The 17,769-nt window shown below is 50.7% G+C and overlaps 1 protein-coding gene across 2 annotated transcripts in view; it reads left to right on the forward strand.

Annotated features, from left to right (window-relative positions):
- Positions 1-1,210: 1,210 nt before the first annotated feature.
- Positions 1,211-17,769, forward strand: part of ACSF2 (acyl-CoA synthetase family member 2) — a 37,549-nt gene continuing 20,990 nt past the window's right edge. The window contains exons 1-10 of one of the 2 annotated variants that reach the window (XM_040581786.1): positions 1,211-1,337; positions 6,967-7,162; positions 8,546-8,674; positions 9,795-9,848; positions 12,899-13,017; positions 13,240-13,402; positions 13,840-13,935; positions 14,878-15,026; positions 15,618-15,709; positions 16,832-16,908. In XM_040581786.1, the coding sequence (XP_040437720.1) occupies positions 1,249-1,337; positions 6,967-7,162; positions 8,546-8,674; positions 9,795-9,848; positions 12,899-13,017; positions 13,240-13,402; positions 13,840-13,935; positions 14,878-15,026; positions 15,618-15,709; positions 16,832-16,908 (1,164 nt within the window). In that variant the 5' untranslated portion in view covers positions 1,211-1,248. The remainder of the gene's footprint in view (positions 1,338-6,966; positions 7,163-8,545; positions 8,675-9,794; positions 9,849-12,898; positions 13,018-13,239; positions 13,403-13,839; positions 13,936-14,877; positions 15,027-15,617; positions 15,710-16,831; positions 16,909-17,769) is intronic. The other variant, XM_040581787.1, reaches the window with a different exon arrangement.

Genomic DNA, 17,769 nt, shown 5'->3' on the forward strand with positions numbered 1-17,769 from the left:
CAGTCAGTGCTTCACTATGCAGCTGTGTTACGAGCACGTTTATGGCTTTGCTGCCTGAGATTCACCGTTCTGAGGCCGATATCGATGCCCTTGCGCTTGTCGTGGTGCAGACACAGTGTCCAGACACACTCAACTCCAGTTTCCTCCTGGGCAGAGCTGCAAAATGCCTCCCAGATATCACCCAGCAGGTCCACGGCTGAGCCAGAAACTGGCCATGTCTCAGGCCAGCACTGATAGCACTGTTTCGTTACTGCCTATATGGTATTTCAAAGGCACAGACCATTTTCCAGGCTCAAATTTATACCCCAGCCTTTTTTCCCAAGGATTAATGAGTTTTTGGCCATCGCTGCAGGCGATACCCAGAAAAGCCATCAGTCATTTTATGTGGGGAGTGGTGCATGTGTCACCTCTTCAGCATCAGCTGCAGCGGAGCAGTGCTGCTCCCGTGGCCGAGCGCTCAGCAGGGCTCAGCACCACAGCACTCCTCGCCTGGGCACCTGCCCACGCCTTCGCCCTTTGGTGAGGGCATCTCAGGGCTCTGGAGTAGCTCTGCAATTCCTCGGGAGCAGCAGGGTACAGCAGGCAGGGAGTGCCCGGAGCTGTTGGCGAGGCAGTAACTGATAACTGGTTAAATGGGTAGGGCTGGAAATGCATTGGTGACTCACGGGGCTTGGGCACCCAGCGATGCTGGTGGAGAGAAGTGGGGCGAGTGGTGGTGGTTGCCTTGTACCAAAGCTCCTCTCAGCCAGGGCGTGGGGCTGCGTCGGGGCGTTGTGCCGCTTGGGATCAGGCGGATGGAGCAGTCTGGAAAAACGAGATGATGGAGGGGGGAGATGTGGGGATGCAGGGGCTCGGGAAGGGAGCGGGCAGGTGCAGCTAGAGGTACCACTCTCAGTGTTATCGCGGTCCCTTGGCCCCCCAAAACCCCCTGCAAAGCGGCAGAAGCCAAGCTCCATCCCCTGGCTCTGCACCGCCCACCCCCCACCCCCCTCCGGCCTGGGAGGGGACCGGGGGCAGCGACGACCCCCAGGCAGCGTGCGGAGGGATATGAGCCCCGAGCTGAGCACCCGCTGGGTGCTGCCAGCCGCGGGGTCCCCGCTCAGCCCCCGCCGCCCCTCCCTCCGGGCACCTCCCCCGGCGCCGGGGCCGAGGGGAACCGCAGCCCCCCGGGGCGGGCCCCGTGGCCCCGCCCCCGCCCATCGACCGGCGGGCCGGGCCGGGCGCCCGGTGCTCGCCGCGGCCGCAGGGATGGCCACGGTGCGGCTGGCAGCGCTGGCTCACCGCGGGCTGCCCTTCCTGCGCCGGCTGGGGGGGCGGCGAGGGGCTCCGCCGCGCAGGTAGGACCCGGGGGGGGCTGTGTGGGGATGGAGGGATGGGCGGCTGTAGGGGTCAGGGGGCTATAGGGGACAGGGGGCTGTGGGGACTGGGGATGGGTGGTAGAAGGGCTAGAGGGGCTGTGGGGACTGGGGACAGGGGCTTTAGGGGATAGAGGGCTGTGGGGACTGGGGATGGGGTCTACAGGGGATAGAGGGCTGTGGGGGCAGAGGATGGGGGCTATAGGGGATGGGGCTGTGGGTGGGAGGTGGTGGGGAGCTTATAGGGGATGGAGGACTGTGGAAGCAGAAGATGAGGGGGCTGTAGGGTATGGAGGCTGTAGAAACAGGGATGGGGGCTCTAGGGGCCATGTGTGGTGGAGGACAGGAGCTATAGGGCAGTGACAGAGCGATGTGGGTGTCTGGCCAGGTGGGTGGCCACACGCCGGGAGGGCAGGTTCAGCTGGAGGTGCCACTCTCAGTGTGCATCGTGGTCCCTTGGCTTCCGTAAACCCTTCCAAAGTGGCCGAAGCCAGGCTTCATCCCCTGGCTCTGCCCCCCTGGCCTGGGAGGGGACCAGGGGCAGTGACAAGCCCCATGGAGCATGCAGAGGGATGTGAGCCTGTGTCCGGGGCTGAACTTTATTTGTACAGCAGCTGCATCCTGATAGCATTAACAAAAATGTATCAAACAGCTTCTCCATCCTCCTTCAGTGCTCTGACTCGTGGGCTTTGTTGGGCAGTGTCCCTGTCCCCCTGCGGCCGTGTGGACCTCTGAGTGGTGGGGGGGCACTGGGGTGCCTGCAGGTCCAGGGCACTGAGGAGTTCGGGGGGGGGGGGGGGGTCCAGCCACGTCTTTGCCTCGCTTTTTTTCAGCGCTACCTCTTGGAGCAAGTTTGTGGCAAAGAACAGCAATAGGAAATCAACTGGCATTGGGAAGGGCTTTGGAGGATTAGCCGATACTGGGAGCCTAACGCTCACTGGGAGGCAGGACTTCTTAGGTAGTGAGTCCCCAAGAACCGTGGGGAGCAGCATTTGCTTTTCCACACTCGGTGTCTAGCTGTTTCTTTTTGGCTGGGCTGAGATCAGGAGCGGCGTGGCTGAAGCCCGTGTGTGGCTGGGGCCAAGACTGCCATTTTGCAACCTCTACTTAGGAATCGGGATCAGGAGGGACGCATGGCAGAGAGTTTGCTGCAACTTGGACTCCAGCCCAGGAGTTAAACTGAGGGGCAGGGAGACAAAGTGCTTTGAGAAAAAGACCATGTATTGAGAAGAGTAAACTCTTTCTAGTAATGTTTTAAATAAGTTTATTAAATCCTGCTCCTCGTGTTAAACAATATTTATCCTTCTGGCAGAAAAAGTGTGGAGGGGAGGGAGGTGCGGTGGGAAATGTAACCAAAAAGTCTGCTGCAGCAGCAAGCTGGAAGCTGTGGGGACTTGATCCTTTCTTGACCTAAAACAAACAAAAGCAATGAGAACCTGGTTAACTCGTTAGTCAGCAGGGTTCTTTTAAAGAGTAAAGAAGAGGTAAGGGCAGGGTTAACTCTCACCACCTTTTTATTGTAGTTGTGGTATATAAAAGACCCAAAACTTCTCACTTTGGGGGTGAAGCTCCTGGTAGATGCCCATGGACAAAGGAGCTGGTGAGCCTCTCCGGGTGTGAAGTGCAGCCAGGATGGTTCTCAAGCCCTGGGAGGGCAGGGCTGTTCCCCTGTGTGCAGAGGAGATGGCACCACAGCTCAGCTCAATGTCCTTTGCAGCGGCAAAGCAGGAGCTTGCTTGCGTGCTCGTCATGGGGGACAGGTTATGCTGATCTTGCATTCGTCTCTTTTCCCTTCTGATAATTTCCGTAGAGACTGGTGAAGAGTTAAAGGTGAAAAATGAAGCTGGTTGTCTTCTATCAACAGCTATAAAATGTTAGCTGGGGCTATTCAGCAATAAACACAAAGAGCTCCTAGGATTAGTCCAGAGTGCTTGTTTCAGTCTGGTTGTTTCTGCTGGCCACCGTCCGGCAGGAGTGCTTGCTGGGGCTGCCAGGGCTCGGCTCCTTGCCTGCCTTCACCCGGGATGAGAAGGCGATGCCTTTTCCCTGGGTCTCTGATGTTTCTCCATTCCGTTGCACTGCTGAACTCCAGGGTTAAGGAGTTTGCAGGAGCAGCCTGGCGATGAGCCTGGCTCATTTGCAGGCACTGCGGGCTGTCTTGCTGCTGGAATGTGTTGCCAACAGAAGGCACGTGCTCTCCGAGAGTAGTGTTTCACTGTTTATGTTGGGACCCAGGAGGAAGCAGAGTTTTATTTGCTCTCCTCCAGGTCACACAGGGAAATGAGAGCTGCAGTAATACCAGACCGTCAGACCATTGGTCTTGGTTTAGCTCTAGCAGTACCAGATGCTTCATAGGAAGAGATGGAGGGGGAATTACTTCTTTTCTGAACCAAGAGATTATTTCTAAATTGTTTGGACCCTTTCTTTGTAGAGGTTTTTTGATACATTCTTTCAGATCAGATATGTACACATGCTGTTGGCTATAGGCAGGAGGGAGACCAACCCTACGTTATTTCCAGCATGATGCTACTGATAACAAATGTATCTTGTATCTGCCCCATTCCTTCCATTCCTGATTCCCAGTGCTTCCAGCAGCCTGCTCTGTTTTATGTCACATCTTTCACTTCTGCCATGGCCAGGAGATTAGTGATACAGAAATGCTGAAGCACACGCAAACATCGGACCAGTATTCAGGGAGCTCAAACTAGATGACAGCTGTGATTTCACTTTCCTCAACATATTCAAAGAAACCACGTGAGCAAGCGCTTTGAGAGGAGTTAGCGACTCTGGGTTATGAGCATAAGATATCTTAGGCTCTAATTACAGAGCTGCTGATGCTTTCATTTGAAGATGTGAGTGCTTGGGACCTTTGACTGTATTTGCATGATGTTTTGGAGTGAAGGGCTTTGTATAGACATGTTGTACTGCTCTGTGATGCTCTTTCATCCCCCTGTGTGGAGGCAGGGAGGAAGCCATAGCCATGAAGGCTGGAGGTGGAACTGGCTTAGGCTCTGGCTTTGCACCTTGCATTTAGTGTGGAAGTCCAGCTCCTTCGAGGTCAGCAAAACCCTTTGGCTCTTTGCCTCTCTTTGTGATGAGGTTTTGTTCTTTTGCTTTTTCAGTCATGTGGTAGAAGAACGTGTTGGACCCAATTTTTGGCCCATTAGTTCCTTGTGTGATATCCCCAGAGGAACTGACGTATTCCATGAAATGCTTGTATGTTTACTTGCTCCCACTGCAGCCCAGTGCTGAGCCTGCTGGGCTCCCAGTAAGCCCTGAGGTGGTGCTCAGGGAAAGTGCTCTTGCACAACTGGGTCTGCAGCTGCTCTCTGGCTGCTCCAGCCCTTCCCAGGCTGCGGGAGCCAGCAGGGAGCTGGACCGTGCCTTAGCTGGAACAGAAAATCCATGTTTAGGGACAGGCTCAGGTGAAACGGGAGGTGACTTGGCTTTAGGGAGATGCGAGTGTGGTTGTCTCCATTGAGCGTTTTCACGAACAGCCTGTGGTTTCTTCGTCAGCCTGCATGAGCGGCTGGAGCTGCTTGTCTGAGATCACCCTACGGCGATGGGACGGTGGCTTCTCCAGTTGCCGTTTCAAACAGCAAGTGGCCGTGGCTGCAGTGGCTTTTACCACTTTCCCAAGAGCATTCATCCTTCCCTTAGGTTAGAGAGAGTTTTTTTTCAACCTTTATTTTACATAACCTCTATTTACAAAGGCTTTTGTTCCGCAGTGCTATCTCTCATCTCCCAGTTTATCTATGTGCCTTGCCCAGGAGCTTTCAAACGATGAAAGATAGTTTGGTTTAGCATTTACCCCCGCCAAGTCCTCCTCCAGCAGCCCTACAGCCTTGATGGGAGTTGCTCAAGAGCTCTGCAAGGAGGATGGCCGCACAGCATCAGCCGGAGTTGCACAACGCTCCATCTGCCAAGAAGCCATTGGGGAAAGAGGGTCAGGTCATTTGCTCAGCTCTCGGAGCAGAACTCCTCCCGGGAGGGAAAATCTTCTTCTGTGCTTCTCTTGAGACTGAACTCTGCCCTGCAGAGGAAGTAATTTCATGCTGGGTTTTGTTTCTCATGGGCAGGAAAACAAATCTGTCATGGTAAATAGCACCGAATCTTTGCAGAATATTGATCCTGTAACAAATGGGGGGAAATTGAGTTCGGGCTGGTCTAGTTTTCCTCTCTAGGGCAGGAATCCCTCCATTATACACTGAACCTGCAAACCCAGGGCATTGCCTCTGAGCTCTGCACTCCACAAGTGCCACTTAACCCTGGCCTTTCTGGTCATCTCCTAAGGTGGGAATGGAGAGCTAAGAGCATGGAGGGAGGCAGGGAAGAAGAGGAGGCACAGAGAAAGCGGGGGGATGCCCGGGGAGGAGGACAGCATGGCAGGGGGTGGCTGCTGGGGCAGGGTGAGGCTCGGAGGAGGAGAGAGAAATCAGGGCAAGAACTGCAGCGCTTGGACGGTCAGGAGCTGTGTTTTAAGGGGAGGTCACTGCTTTTCCACTGATGATCAGACCTCAGTGAAAGCCTTAATGATTTAAAATTTTTCTCTACCGCCTTGCCCACATCTTCTCACTGCTGCCTCTCCTAACAATGTTTCATCTCCGGCTTGGCCTCTGGCACAACGTCTCTGTGCTCCTCTTGAGGACCCTGTTGTGCCATTCCTGCCCGGGTGCTGCTCTGCCAAAACACCTCCCTCCCCTCCTCTCCCACGTTTGCAATGGGTGTAGGCTCCCCCACCCTGTGAGTCTGCTCTGTTATTGCCTCCGCACTTCTTCCCCCTCCTCTCACTGGTAGCCCCTCACTTTACCGATGCTGTAAGCTCGTTGCAGTCTAGCTGGCAGAAACAGCAAAGCGGGTGCAGCCCGCTCACCATTGCATGCACACATCATTGCTCTGAAATGCCTCTTGGTTACAGCTCAGCTTCTTTGAACTCTTCTAAACAGTTTCTGTTCTGCAGAATTAGGCTCTTCTCCACAGACCGTGTTTGGAGGTGGATCTCTGACTAATTTTAACTTCCTTTTTCTCAGTCATCTGCTCTTTCCAGCAGAGAGAAGCCAGTTGGAGGAATTGCACTACAGACTGGATTGTGTTCCTTCCAAGTTATTTGCACTTTTTAATGTCGCAGTAAGGCCAAACCCAGTTGCCATCTCTCAGTAAACTGCAGAGCCCATACTCTATCCATACATCCCAAAATATCCAGGTAGTTTTCACCCCAGGTGAATGACTGTAGGACCAGGCTGTGCCCGGCCCGCAGGGCTGTTGCAGGCTCCTTCCCCATCAGTTGGCAGGACCCTGGTTTTCAGTGGAGGGATGTGGGCTCTGCCTGTGCTGCCCACTGGTGTGGGCAGGTCTGGGTGGGTGCAGTGGGATTGCTGAGGCCACCCACCTGCCCAGTGCCCCTGGGCTGCTGCACACAGGTCCTTTTGGAGGAAGGTCTTCCTTGTCTTGACCCACTGAAGCAGCTGCCTGTGGTTCTCACTGGGGCAGGGATGTGCATCGGGTACTCCTGGTACTGTCCGCAGGTTGATAATCCTTTCAGATGGGGAGAATTGTATTGATGGGTTATAATAAAAAATACCTTTTTTTTTTTTTTTTTTCCCCCTCACAGTGCCCTGCACACAGGGAGGCCCTCTGCCTCCCACAGGGTGACCAACAGCTATATCCAGGGGACCACAGACATCCCCCTTCTCACCAAAACCGTGGGCCAGTGCCTGGATGAGACCGTTGAGCGCTTTCCTGATCGCGACGCCTTGGTCTTCTGCCGAGATGGAGTTCGGAAGACATTTGCTCAGTTCAAGGAGGAGGTGAGTGCCTGGCTCACCCTTCAGAGGGTTCAGGCGGGTGGATGAGGGCAGCAGCAGGCATGATGGAGAAATGGGAAATGGTTTCATTGCTCAGCTCAGGAGCAAGGCATGTTATATGTGGGTCCTCATCCTGGCCCTGAGCAGGGGGCAAGTGCACCTCCCCAGCACACACCGCTGGGCATGCACTGCCTCCATCCTCCTGAGGGTCTCGAGATCAAAGGGGGAAGGCAGCCCGTGTAAAATGCTTACTGAATATCCCAGAATGAACTTTCATAATTAAAAATGATTACCCTTATCTGATGTGTTGTGGGCTGAGCCACAGTGTTTTTCTCCACTGGAGCAGCCCGCAGCTCTTGTATTAGTCACTCGGTCTGACTGTCAGAGGTCCTGAGCGCGTGGAGGTTTCTAGTCCAAGCACAAAGGCAAGTGAGCAAAGTCAAGGAGCAGGTCCTAATAACAATTCCAAAAATGCGTGTGGGTGTATCTATGCATGTGTATGCGTGTGTATTGCATACAAATACATGTTTATGTGTCTTCTGAATGGCAGGGCAATATTTCAAGGCTAACTACCTGGAAAGTTTCTGTGAAATGTATGATATGGTCTGGGATAGGAAGAATTGTTTGGGCTTTTTTTTTTCAGATTTACTAGCATTTTGGTTACATCCATTCAGATAAACGAGATTAGCTGTGTTCACTGTAATTTTAAAAAGTAGGCTGTAATTCAGAACTAAATTCTCCTACAAGGTAGATTTCATAAATTCATTTGAGAACATAAAAAAAAACCTATAACAACTTTCCTGGACACCTCAGAATATTTACACATCCATCTGCACACCAGATGCATGCTTACTTACCATCTTGCAAAATAAAGTAGTCATGTTAATAGAGTGGTTGAATTCAATTTAATGAGGATAGGAACCCCAAACTGGCCAAAAATCACTCGATACAGTTTTCTTCACCCGAGCCTTGTTAGAAGCAAGCGATGTGCTGGGACAGAGGCAGATCCAGCAGTGCAGATGGGCCCAGCGTGTGGGTAAGGCTGAGCCCTAAGCTGAGTTGATGAGGAGCTAGATGTTAACTAGACTTTGGGCAAGAATTTGCAACTGTTTGTACATAATTTCCTGGTTTGGTTTCCCCCCTGCTTTGCTGTATTGTTCCACACTTGTTATTTTTATGCTTTCAGTCAACCCGCTAAGCAGGGGCTGGTCCACGCACTGGCTCGGAGGATGCTGCTGCGGCAGTAGCAGGCAGGCTGTGCAGAAGAGGTACATTCTGTCCAATTCCAGTTGCAAAGACGATGCTTTTTGCCCAGAAGGCAGCGCCTGGAGACAAATACTCCCCACTGCATCCTGTGTGTGATCCTCAGGCACTTGTATTTTACAGGTGGACCGCATGTCGGCTGGGCTTCTGGCTCTTGGCCTGAAGAAGGGAGACCGGCTGGGGATGTGGGGTCCCAATAAATATGAGTGGGTTCTCATGCAGTTTGCAACTGTCCAGGCAGGAATCATCCTGGTAAGGAGTTTGCTGTGTCTGGGTTTTTAGCAGTCTGTTGGGAAAGGAAACAGGCAAAAAAGCAACAGAAGGTACTGGAGAGTAAAGTTTGTTGTCTCTTTTTTCCATGCTCTTACCCATGCTTAACTGAATTGAGTATTTAAACAACATCTGTGCAGCCCCGTGCATCTTTGCCCTCTGCTGTGTAGGGAAGCAGACTGCAGAGGAAGGAGCAGCAAGAAATGGACTGCTGTGACCTTGCTTGCAGCGGCTGATGGTGGAAGGAGATGTGCTTTTATAAATAGGACCATTTAGAAGTATATAATACATTTTATATACGGTATATAAATAACATATACATTATATATAAAATATAAGGTATATAAATGTATATACATTTAATAAATATAAATAGGACCATTTTTATGTAGCATGCTGCTGTCCTAAACAGTCACCAGCTATTTAGATCCCTCCTAAATAGGGTCTGTATTGCTTCAGTGCAAATGCTCCACTTAAGAGTCTAGTCCAAGCTGCATATCCTCAAAAGCCAATTTTCATTTGATAGTATGACCCAGCATGTTCACCAAAATGCCTCTTATTTAGGCGGTGCACCGTGGTAAGGACTGCACCCTGTCTGCTGGTCTGTTTTCTTCGTTGTGGTTGATCCCAGGGTCTAAGACACAGTGTGAGGGTGGATGAGCACAGCTCAGTATGAGCCTGATGGTGAACTCGGCTCCAGCAGCTAATGCTGCTTCTGTGGAGAGCTGGGCAGGAGAGAGCTGGTGTTTTCATGGCTCTCCATCAAGAAACCTGACTTGCACTGGAGTTTTGAGTCTTTGGTTTAATGAACTGAATGTCTGCCTGTGAGACAGGAGCTGGGGTTTCTGTTCCTGAGACTCTGTTTTGATTATGTGTCCTCTCATAAACTCTTCTCTTTTTCGTTGTTTTCTTTCATGCAAACACAGGATTTCTGGTGAATGTGAAATCCCTGTTCTGGTGAGCTCTCAGTTCTGCCTGTTGGAGGAAAAGCTTTGAGTGTGGCTTGTCCCTGGGAGAACTTCTCTGTTGGAATATGTGTTAGGGGAGAGGGGTTTCAAGGCAAGGGTAACTCTGATCAACTTTCTTGCCTCTCCCTCTTCAGGTATCCGTGAATCCAGCCTACCAGGCCCTTGAGCTGGAGTTTGTCCTCAGGAAGGTTTGTATGGCACTTGCTGGAAATGTTAATTGATTTGTTGTGAGAGCTCAGATGAGCAGCTGTCTGTTAAAGGGGATGGTGGGGACACAGCACAGATGAGCTTCTACTCAAGGTTTGCACGTGTCAGGGAGAGCTGGAGAGCAGAGCTGTTGGTGGCCGTGTAGACGGAACACCACCACGCAGCGACCAAGGGGGTGAAGCTGCAGTTAAGTGGGCACATTTGTTGCTCTCCCCTGTGGCTGCCACCTTGTCTGTTTGATGGAGACTTCTGCATCCTCATCCCTCTCTCTCCCTGCTAACAACAGTGTCCTGCCCATATGACACCAATAACAACCATACCTGCCAGAAATTGTTTACTAGGGAATGAGGAAAACAAGGCAAGACTAAATATCTGCCCCAGGCACTACCTGAGAAGCCAGGAAAGCAGAGACTATGTAATAACAGAGCGTGGCTGCAGTCTCTGGAGGCAACATCTGCCTTAGATCGGTTCTAGCTTCCCCACACTCATGCTCCAGCCTGCCTGGGATGGAGAGCACCCTGCGCCTGCCCTCCCCGGCTCGGTGCCATCCTGCCTGTCTCCTGCTTGGGGCAAAAATCACCATCTGGGATTTTAACCTTGAAAGGAGAAAGGCTCAGAAAGGACCAGCCTACTTAGTAGCTTGATTTCTCCTTCCCAGATTTGTCCTAGGCCTTGCTGGCTTTGGGTTTAACCTGGTTTAAGTCCTAAGTATTGCCACTGCTTGACATCTTTCTGCTGTCTGAGCCTCACTGCCCCAGCTACCCTCACATACCTGCCTGGGATTGAGTTTGCAACGTGCAGAGCATCAATCAGTTTAACATGTTCTGGCTTCTTAGCTCCAGTAATGGGGAATTCAGGTTATTAAACGTTTGATGGCTAAAAATTAATCCCAGGATTAAGAACCTAACTGTTCATCTGTGGTTTGTTCAGCTTTAAATCAAAGGCTGGTACTAGAAGAGAGAGAACCACTTCTGGGCTTCCCAGCACCAAGTTCTTGCTTTACCTGGAAAGCAGATTATTTCTAGCAACGAAGGGTGCCTTTTCTCTCGCATCAGAAACTCTGTAATTCAGTTTCTGGGTTGCAGTTTGTGTTCCCATTTCATCCTTCATTTAATCCTCTTACCCTACCCTCACTGGTGTCACTCCTGGTTTTATGTGTTAGAATTGAGCACAGAGCTGCAGTGAAGCACATCTTTTCCAGCGTGGATGTCCTGCTTCTCTCACCAGGTAGAAGTGTGCATGTCGGTACTTGCCTTTTTCGCCAGTGAGACTTGGCTTTTGTTTTCCTTTCCATCTCTTGTGTCAGAGTCTGCTCTGACTTTCTCCTCCAGTGTAAATCTGGAGTATCGATGGGGTAAGAAGAAACGCGCTTGCAGCTCCACTGGGGATTACTCCTGTCTCACCCTCCCAGGTTTGCCAGCGTTCCTAGCTTTTCCATGTACCTTTGGCACTGGGATCTCTGGTGTATTTATTTGCACCACAAACCCCCTGAAGACTTTAGGGCTCTCCCTGTTGGATCCTGTGCAGTCCCTTCCTTGCTCCATCAGGTTCCCTTCCTTTGGCATATACAGAAATACATGCTGAATAACCATTCCTCCAATTCCTGCTGTGTTTCCAGGGCTTTGCAAAAGCAAACTGGTGGCAGGTTTCATATGGCTGGTCCTTTGAAGATGGCTCTGCTGCCATTCAAGTTGAGACCAAGTGGGAGATGCCCACCCAAGGAGAGACCCTTATCTCATATAGCATCTGCCCTGCAAGCTCCGCTCCTCACATAGCATCTGTCTTGTAAAACTAGTTCAACCAGAGTAGTAGTTTGAGGGAACTAACAGCAAAAAGTTAGAGAGGTTCAAAACATCCCAGAGCACACTCACTCCCCTGGGTTCTGAGCAGATTATTCCAGAAAATAGAATAAATGTTTGTTTTGCCTTCTGACAAACCCCAGAGGGTATTTACAAATAATTTATTGGCATAGCCTTGGTCTCCTTATTTCACAGACCTTGGGAAAATAATGAAAACGGCAGAGTAAATCATTTATGTAAATAATCTATTTGACAAGAATGCATTTTTTTTTGGAAGATGAAAGCAGTTTGCAAATCTGGGTCAAATTCAGCAAATCTCTGCTGAAAAAGAAAGAAATTCTTGGTGTAATTAAAATGCTTTGTTTCAGGATTAAGTAAAGGTTGAATAAAAAAATGTTTTAATTTTCAAAATAGCTAATGCTTTAAAAAGAGGTGGAAAAATCTTAGGAAATGGAACACCTTAACAAAAAAAAACCACAACAAAACTTTGGCTTGACCTGAGAGGCAATCTTCAGGTCTCCTTGATTTTTCGAAAGTTCCTCAAAAAACCTCATTTCAGATCAACTCAAATGATTATTTTTTTTTTTCCTTTGGATTTTGGGACTGGGTGCTTTGTTGCGACTCTTAATCTGAAAAATCGGTTGTTTGCCTTGCGCTGGCAATGAGTGTCAGTCCTGGGAGAAGTGGGAGCCCCAGGATCTGTTCATCCCCCAGGATCTGTTCATCCCCCAGGACCTGCTCTTGCGAGCAGCACCCAGCCCATCCTGCACCAATCACCGGGGAGGAGCAAAGCACCAGCTGAGCACTGGGATCAGGGCTTGGCGTGCTGGGCGTGCAGTAACAGCACCTTGCCCTCCGCTCACCGTGTTTTGCGAGTGCACAGCTGTAAGGGCTTGGTTTGCATTTGCCCTCAGCGAACACGCCTGCGGGAGACATGTCCCCAGCCCCAGGAGCATGGCTGCTGTGCCCTCGCTGTGCAGGGACCTTGGTTATCTTCTTCAGAAAATCTTTGAACCACTTTCTTCCTAGGAAAAGCTAAAAAATCTCCAGGTTTAGTCTGGAGAGAACTCATGTCATGTGCTTATAGAAGAAAATCCCAGTGCGCTGTTAATGCCCGACGCTTGCTGTGTGGGGTCACAGGGCTGTGGTCCCCCTGTGTCGGTGGTGACTGCTCTTTATCATGTCCTTGAACATCAACCCAACTTCTCATAAGTTTCTGTCTCCCTTCACAGGTTGGCTGCAAGGCCCTGGTGTTTCCTACTCAATTTAAAACACAGAAATACTATGATATCCTAAAGCAGTCGTGTCCCGAGCTGGAAAAATCCACTCCAGGGGGATTAAAGAGCAAAAGGTGAGTTGGGAGCAACTGGTGTCTGTGCACCGACCTCACAGCTGTGTCCTTGTGTCCTCTCAGCTGCGCAGCACAGGCTCTGGTGGAAGAAGGACCCACGCAGGGTCTTACCTGAAGAGAAGGAGTCAGGCTGCCCTGGAGGTTTGCCTGGACCACTGAACACCCACCCAGGCAGTTTTCTCCTTGCTCCATTAATGTTGATGGTATTTTTCTTTCCGCCAGGCTGCCTGACTTATCCATTGTCATCACAGTGGACTCGAAGCTGCCTGGCACCTTCCACATGGATGAGGTGATGCAGGCTGGGGACAGCAGCCACGTGAAGCAGTTGAGAGCCCTGCAGCGGACCCTCTCCTGCGACGAGCCCATCAACATCCAGTTCACTTCAGTAGGTGCTTCTGCCCACTCTGTGCCTCGCAGTTGGGTTCCTCGCTGGGGGTGCAGGGAAAGATGTGGGTGATGCTGAGAATCCCATTTCCTTCACCTTCTGCCCTCTGAGACCTGGTTCCATCTTCTGCTGAGGGATGGAGGAAGTGTTCCAGCATTTCCCCTCGCTGCTGCCATTCTTGCTGCTCAGCTCGTGGTTGAGGGCTGGTGGAGATAAGAGGGTGTCCTGTGAACCCTGTGCAGCTGAAGGCGAGTCATTTTATTTTGGTGTGGCTTGGGTTTCAGATGCTGTTAAAGTAAGAAAAAAAACAAACTCTCCCATGTCTGAATGGAGAATGAAGTGCAGGATCACCCCGGAGCCTGCCTGGGCAATCAGAGCACATATCACTCATCTTTGGAAAAGGGCGGGGTCACTTCGTAACACCCTGTGTCTTTCAGGGGACAACGGGAAGCCCCAAAGGAGCCACCCTCTCTCACAGGAACATCGTGAATAACGCCAATCTGATCGGTCTGAGGCTGGGGATCACACAGCAGGTGGGTTGCGGTGGGGACATGGTTAGGGGTGCTCTCCCATGCCACAGAGACCATGCGTGGGGACAGCGTTGGTGCTGGCTCAGCATAAGGGCAAGTTTGCTATGAGTGACAGCGAGGGAGATTCATGCATAACATCTTTCATTTCAGTGGAGTTTCACTGATGTTTCATTTTAGTTTCATGTGAAGTTTTTATCGAGGCCGGGGGGGGAGGGGGGAACCCACCAAATCTTTTTGTAGGGGAAAAATTGTGAAATTAATCACTTTTCATTTTGGTGAATACTCATTTCAAACAATTACAAGACTCTGGATGTTAGCTTTGAATTCTGTTGAATGAAGTTTTAATTTGTTTTGCGTGACTATTTCATGTCATGTATACAGTCTCGTAACTCCTATCAGGATATGACCTTTCTATTTGTAGTTTCTTTTAAAAATTGTTAAAAGCAAATTTTTTCTCTCAAAGTTCTGTGGTAGTTATTTCTAATACAACAGCTTTGATCCAGAAAAAAGATGCATTGTTTCAGTCAGTTTTCAGAGCCTTTGGTGTTTTTAAAAACATCATAAAATTAACAGCATGTGGCAAGTCCTGTGTATTTCACGCCTGACATAGCATTACCACTCCCCTCTGGGATATCATAAAATAATGTATAAGCAGTACCAGACCAAAAAAGTCCAGCAAACAAAAGACATTGTAAAATTACAGAATGAAATTTTGACATTAAAAACTTCCCAAAGTGGTTCTTAGTAAAGGCAGGAAGCATTTCCACCTAACGGGAACATGCGTTTCCACCTAACGGGAACACGGATGGATGTCAGATTTCCAGCCATTTTTCAGTGAATAAGGGAAAACTTCTCTGTTCAGATATTTGCTCTTTGGCAGTGAGACGGGCGAGTCACAGACTGGCAGATCTCGTCTCCTCACCGTTGTCTTTGGCTTGATCCCAGGATTATCGTGTTGGCCTCCCCGCACCCCTCTACCATTGCCTGGCATCAGTGGGAGGCTGCATGGTGATGGCTCTGCACGGGTCCTCCTGCATCTTCTCATCGCCGAGTTTCGAGGGGAAGGCTGCGCTGGAGGCAGTGTCTCGAGAGAAGTGAGAGCCTGGTTGTGTCTTGCTACAGTGGAGCTCATTGCCTTGTGGCCAACGGGGCTTTCTCCCCTTGGCTTGCCTGCTACTGCTCACACTCTTCCTTCCTGTGACGGGACAGTCAGGTTCACAGCGGCACACTTGCACAGGCACTTCAGCAGCCTAAATCCTGCCTTTTCAGCCTGGGAATTTGCCACACTTCCCCAAAATAAGGGATCCTCCAGGTCACGGTAGGGCTTTGGCTGGGAAGCGTAGCGGTGTCTTGGTTTGCTATGGCTGGTGTGGTTTTACACCTGCCCACGTGCCCTCCAGCACTGCTGCTGGGGTAGTTGCATTTCCAGTTTGTTTTTCGTGTGTAAAACAAAAGATCTATTGTTGTGTCTGCATGATACGCACATATATGTATGTTTATTTTTATACATACATATGTATATACGCACTGATGAGCAGCATGTCCGCTGTGCCTGCCTCCATGTTCCTGCGCTGGGTCCCTGCGTGGGGTGGGATGGGGTGGGATGGGATGGGATGTGGGGTGCTGAGCTGGGCTGCCCCCCATTCCAGCTCTGCAGCTTTGTCTTTCCTCTCCCCTTCCTCAAGGTGCTCCTTTCTACACGGCACGCCAACCATGTTTATAGACATGCTCTCGCAGCCGGACTTCGACTCCTATGACCTGTCAAGTCTCCGGGGAGGTAAGTCTCAGACTCAGATGGAAAAGCCCCAAGAAACTGGATGTTACTGGTTCCCTGCTGAGAGGCTGTATGAAGCTTTGCGAGCAAATGTCTCTTCTGGAGGGAGGAAGGCACAAGCCTTGTGTTCCACTGTTCATTTGATGCTGTATTTCTGTATTTCCTTTCCCTGGGGTTTCCTTCAGGCATTATGTATTTTTAGGACTCTCCTTTCATCTTAAGGCAGTCTAGGAAGGACCTTTCTGTTCCATCTGCAAGGGAAGGTCCCAGGAATAGCCTGGTTTTGCTCAGCTCTGGTCTCAGCAGCCACCACCGTGTGGCAGCAGATGCTTTGTGTGCTTTTGGCTGGTGCAGCCCCTGGAGCAGAGCTCTGCTGTGACTTCTCTCACCTAAAGTTTCCTGGCTGCTTTTGAAGTCATTCACCTAAACACTGGAGAGGGTGTGATACCGTGGGCTGGAGCTGCCTCTCTGGTCACGGAGAGCCTCGGGAACAGCTGAGCTGGAACAGGGAGACCACTGGCCCTTTACAGGCAATCACAGCATGGAGAGAAGATGGTGCTGGAGCATCAAGAAACGTCTAATCAGATCACCTAATCACTTCTGTTATGTGAAAAATGATCCTGTCTCATCTTGTTCCCCAGAAAAAAATATATATTACCTCTTACTCTTTTGCTCTGTCACCCTAGGATGGAACAGGTGAAAATGTCATCTGCCCTCTCCCAAAAGGGCTGCTCTGTGCAAGACAGGAGGAAAGATTTTTGATTTATGGTGGTAATGGTCAGTGGGAGTGTTTGTCCTGCTAAAAATCTGTGCCTCTTTCTGCTCTGATTCTTTCCTTTTTGGGAACTGCAGCTTGGACTAGGTTTATGCGATAGAGTTTATTTTCCTAACGAGTGAATTTTGCCAACCCTTAATTCATTCAGGCAAATTGGCCTTGCTGCAGCCTTTGCTTCTAGAATAACCAGGACCTGTATCCATAAAAATAGAAAGTATTTTGACAGGAACCAGTATATGCCAAAGGTCTTGCCAGCATTTAAATCTGGGAGTGCAGAACCTTCTGAGGGGATCGCCCCTGGGAACAAATAGCTGGTTTCCAAGAGGCTCATCTTTTCCTCTTTCTTCCAGGAGTCATTGCAGGTTCTCCTGTTCCTCCTGAGCTCATGAAGATGGTTATCACCAGGATGCACATGCCGGAGCTTGTGGTAAGTTGTGGTGGCTGTGAGCAGAGCTACAAGTGGTGGTTGTTATGGGGAGACCCTGAATCTGGGCATCTCTGCACCCCAGTGGTACCCAGCAGTGCTGGAGCTGCTGGGATCAGGTGTGATGGCACCGGGGGTGCCGGGCCAGGCTGGGGAGTGGAGGTGTAGAGGGGCTGGGAGGAAGGAGGAGGATTCCCCCTGGTTGCTGCGGGGGGTGTCGGGGGAGGAAGCTTTGTAAGAAGAGAGGACACTACTGCATTCAGTGTCATAAACTGAGCTTCTGCTGGTGCATTTCAAAGCTTTTATAAACCCTTCTGTTGTACAAGCTGCAAGGATGAATGATTATGGAAGAGGCGTTGCTGGTTTGTATCAGTGTGGGCGGGTGCACGTGTTCATCTTGCTGTGGAGCTGTCAGGATTCTTTCACCCTCCTGGGCTGCATGCAGATACGAAACCTTGTAGCGTGCTACGCGTTTGAGTCTGGACGTGGGAACGGTGCCATCCACACGTGCAGTGCCAGGCATTGCGCCGCCAGAAGGGCAGCACGTGCGGGACCACGTGTGCTGCTGCTCCATTGCATGTCCCCGCGCCCGTGGCTTGTACAAGAGCATCAGCATGGTCCTGCATGTGGGAGGGGGACGGGGGTCGGTGGCATTCCGGATGACGTGTTTTGTGGGCAGGTCGTGCCATCTGCACGTGTGTGTGTGCGCCTGCGAGTGAATGGCTGAGCTGGAAAAGGACACTTTTGTTCTACTTCAAAGGGAATAACTTGGGTGCCACGCTGCTCGCCTGTCCTGAGGGAACAGGCTGCTGTGATGGATCAACCCGCGGGGCTGGGAGGCAGGTTAGGTGTGTTATTGCTGGC

Source organism: Falco naumanni, chromosome 1 (genome assembly GCF_017639655.2).
Source record: "Falco naumanni isolate bFalNau1 chromosome 1, bFalNau1.pat, whole genome shotgun sequence".
NCBI classification, from domain to species: domain Eukaryota; kingdom Metazoa; phylum Chordata; class Aves; order Falconiformes; family Falconidae; genus Falco; species Falco naumanni.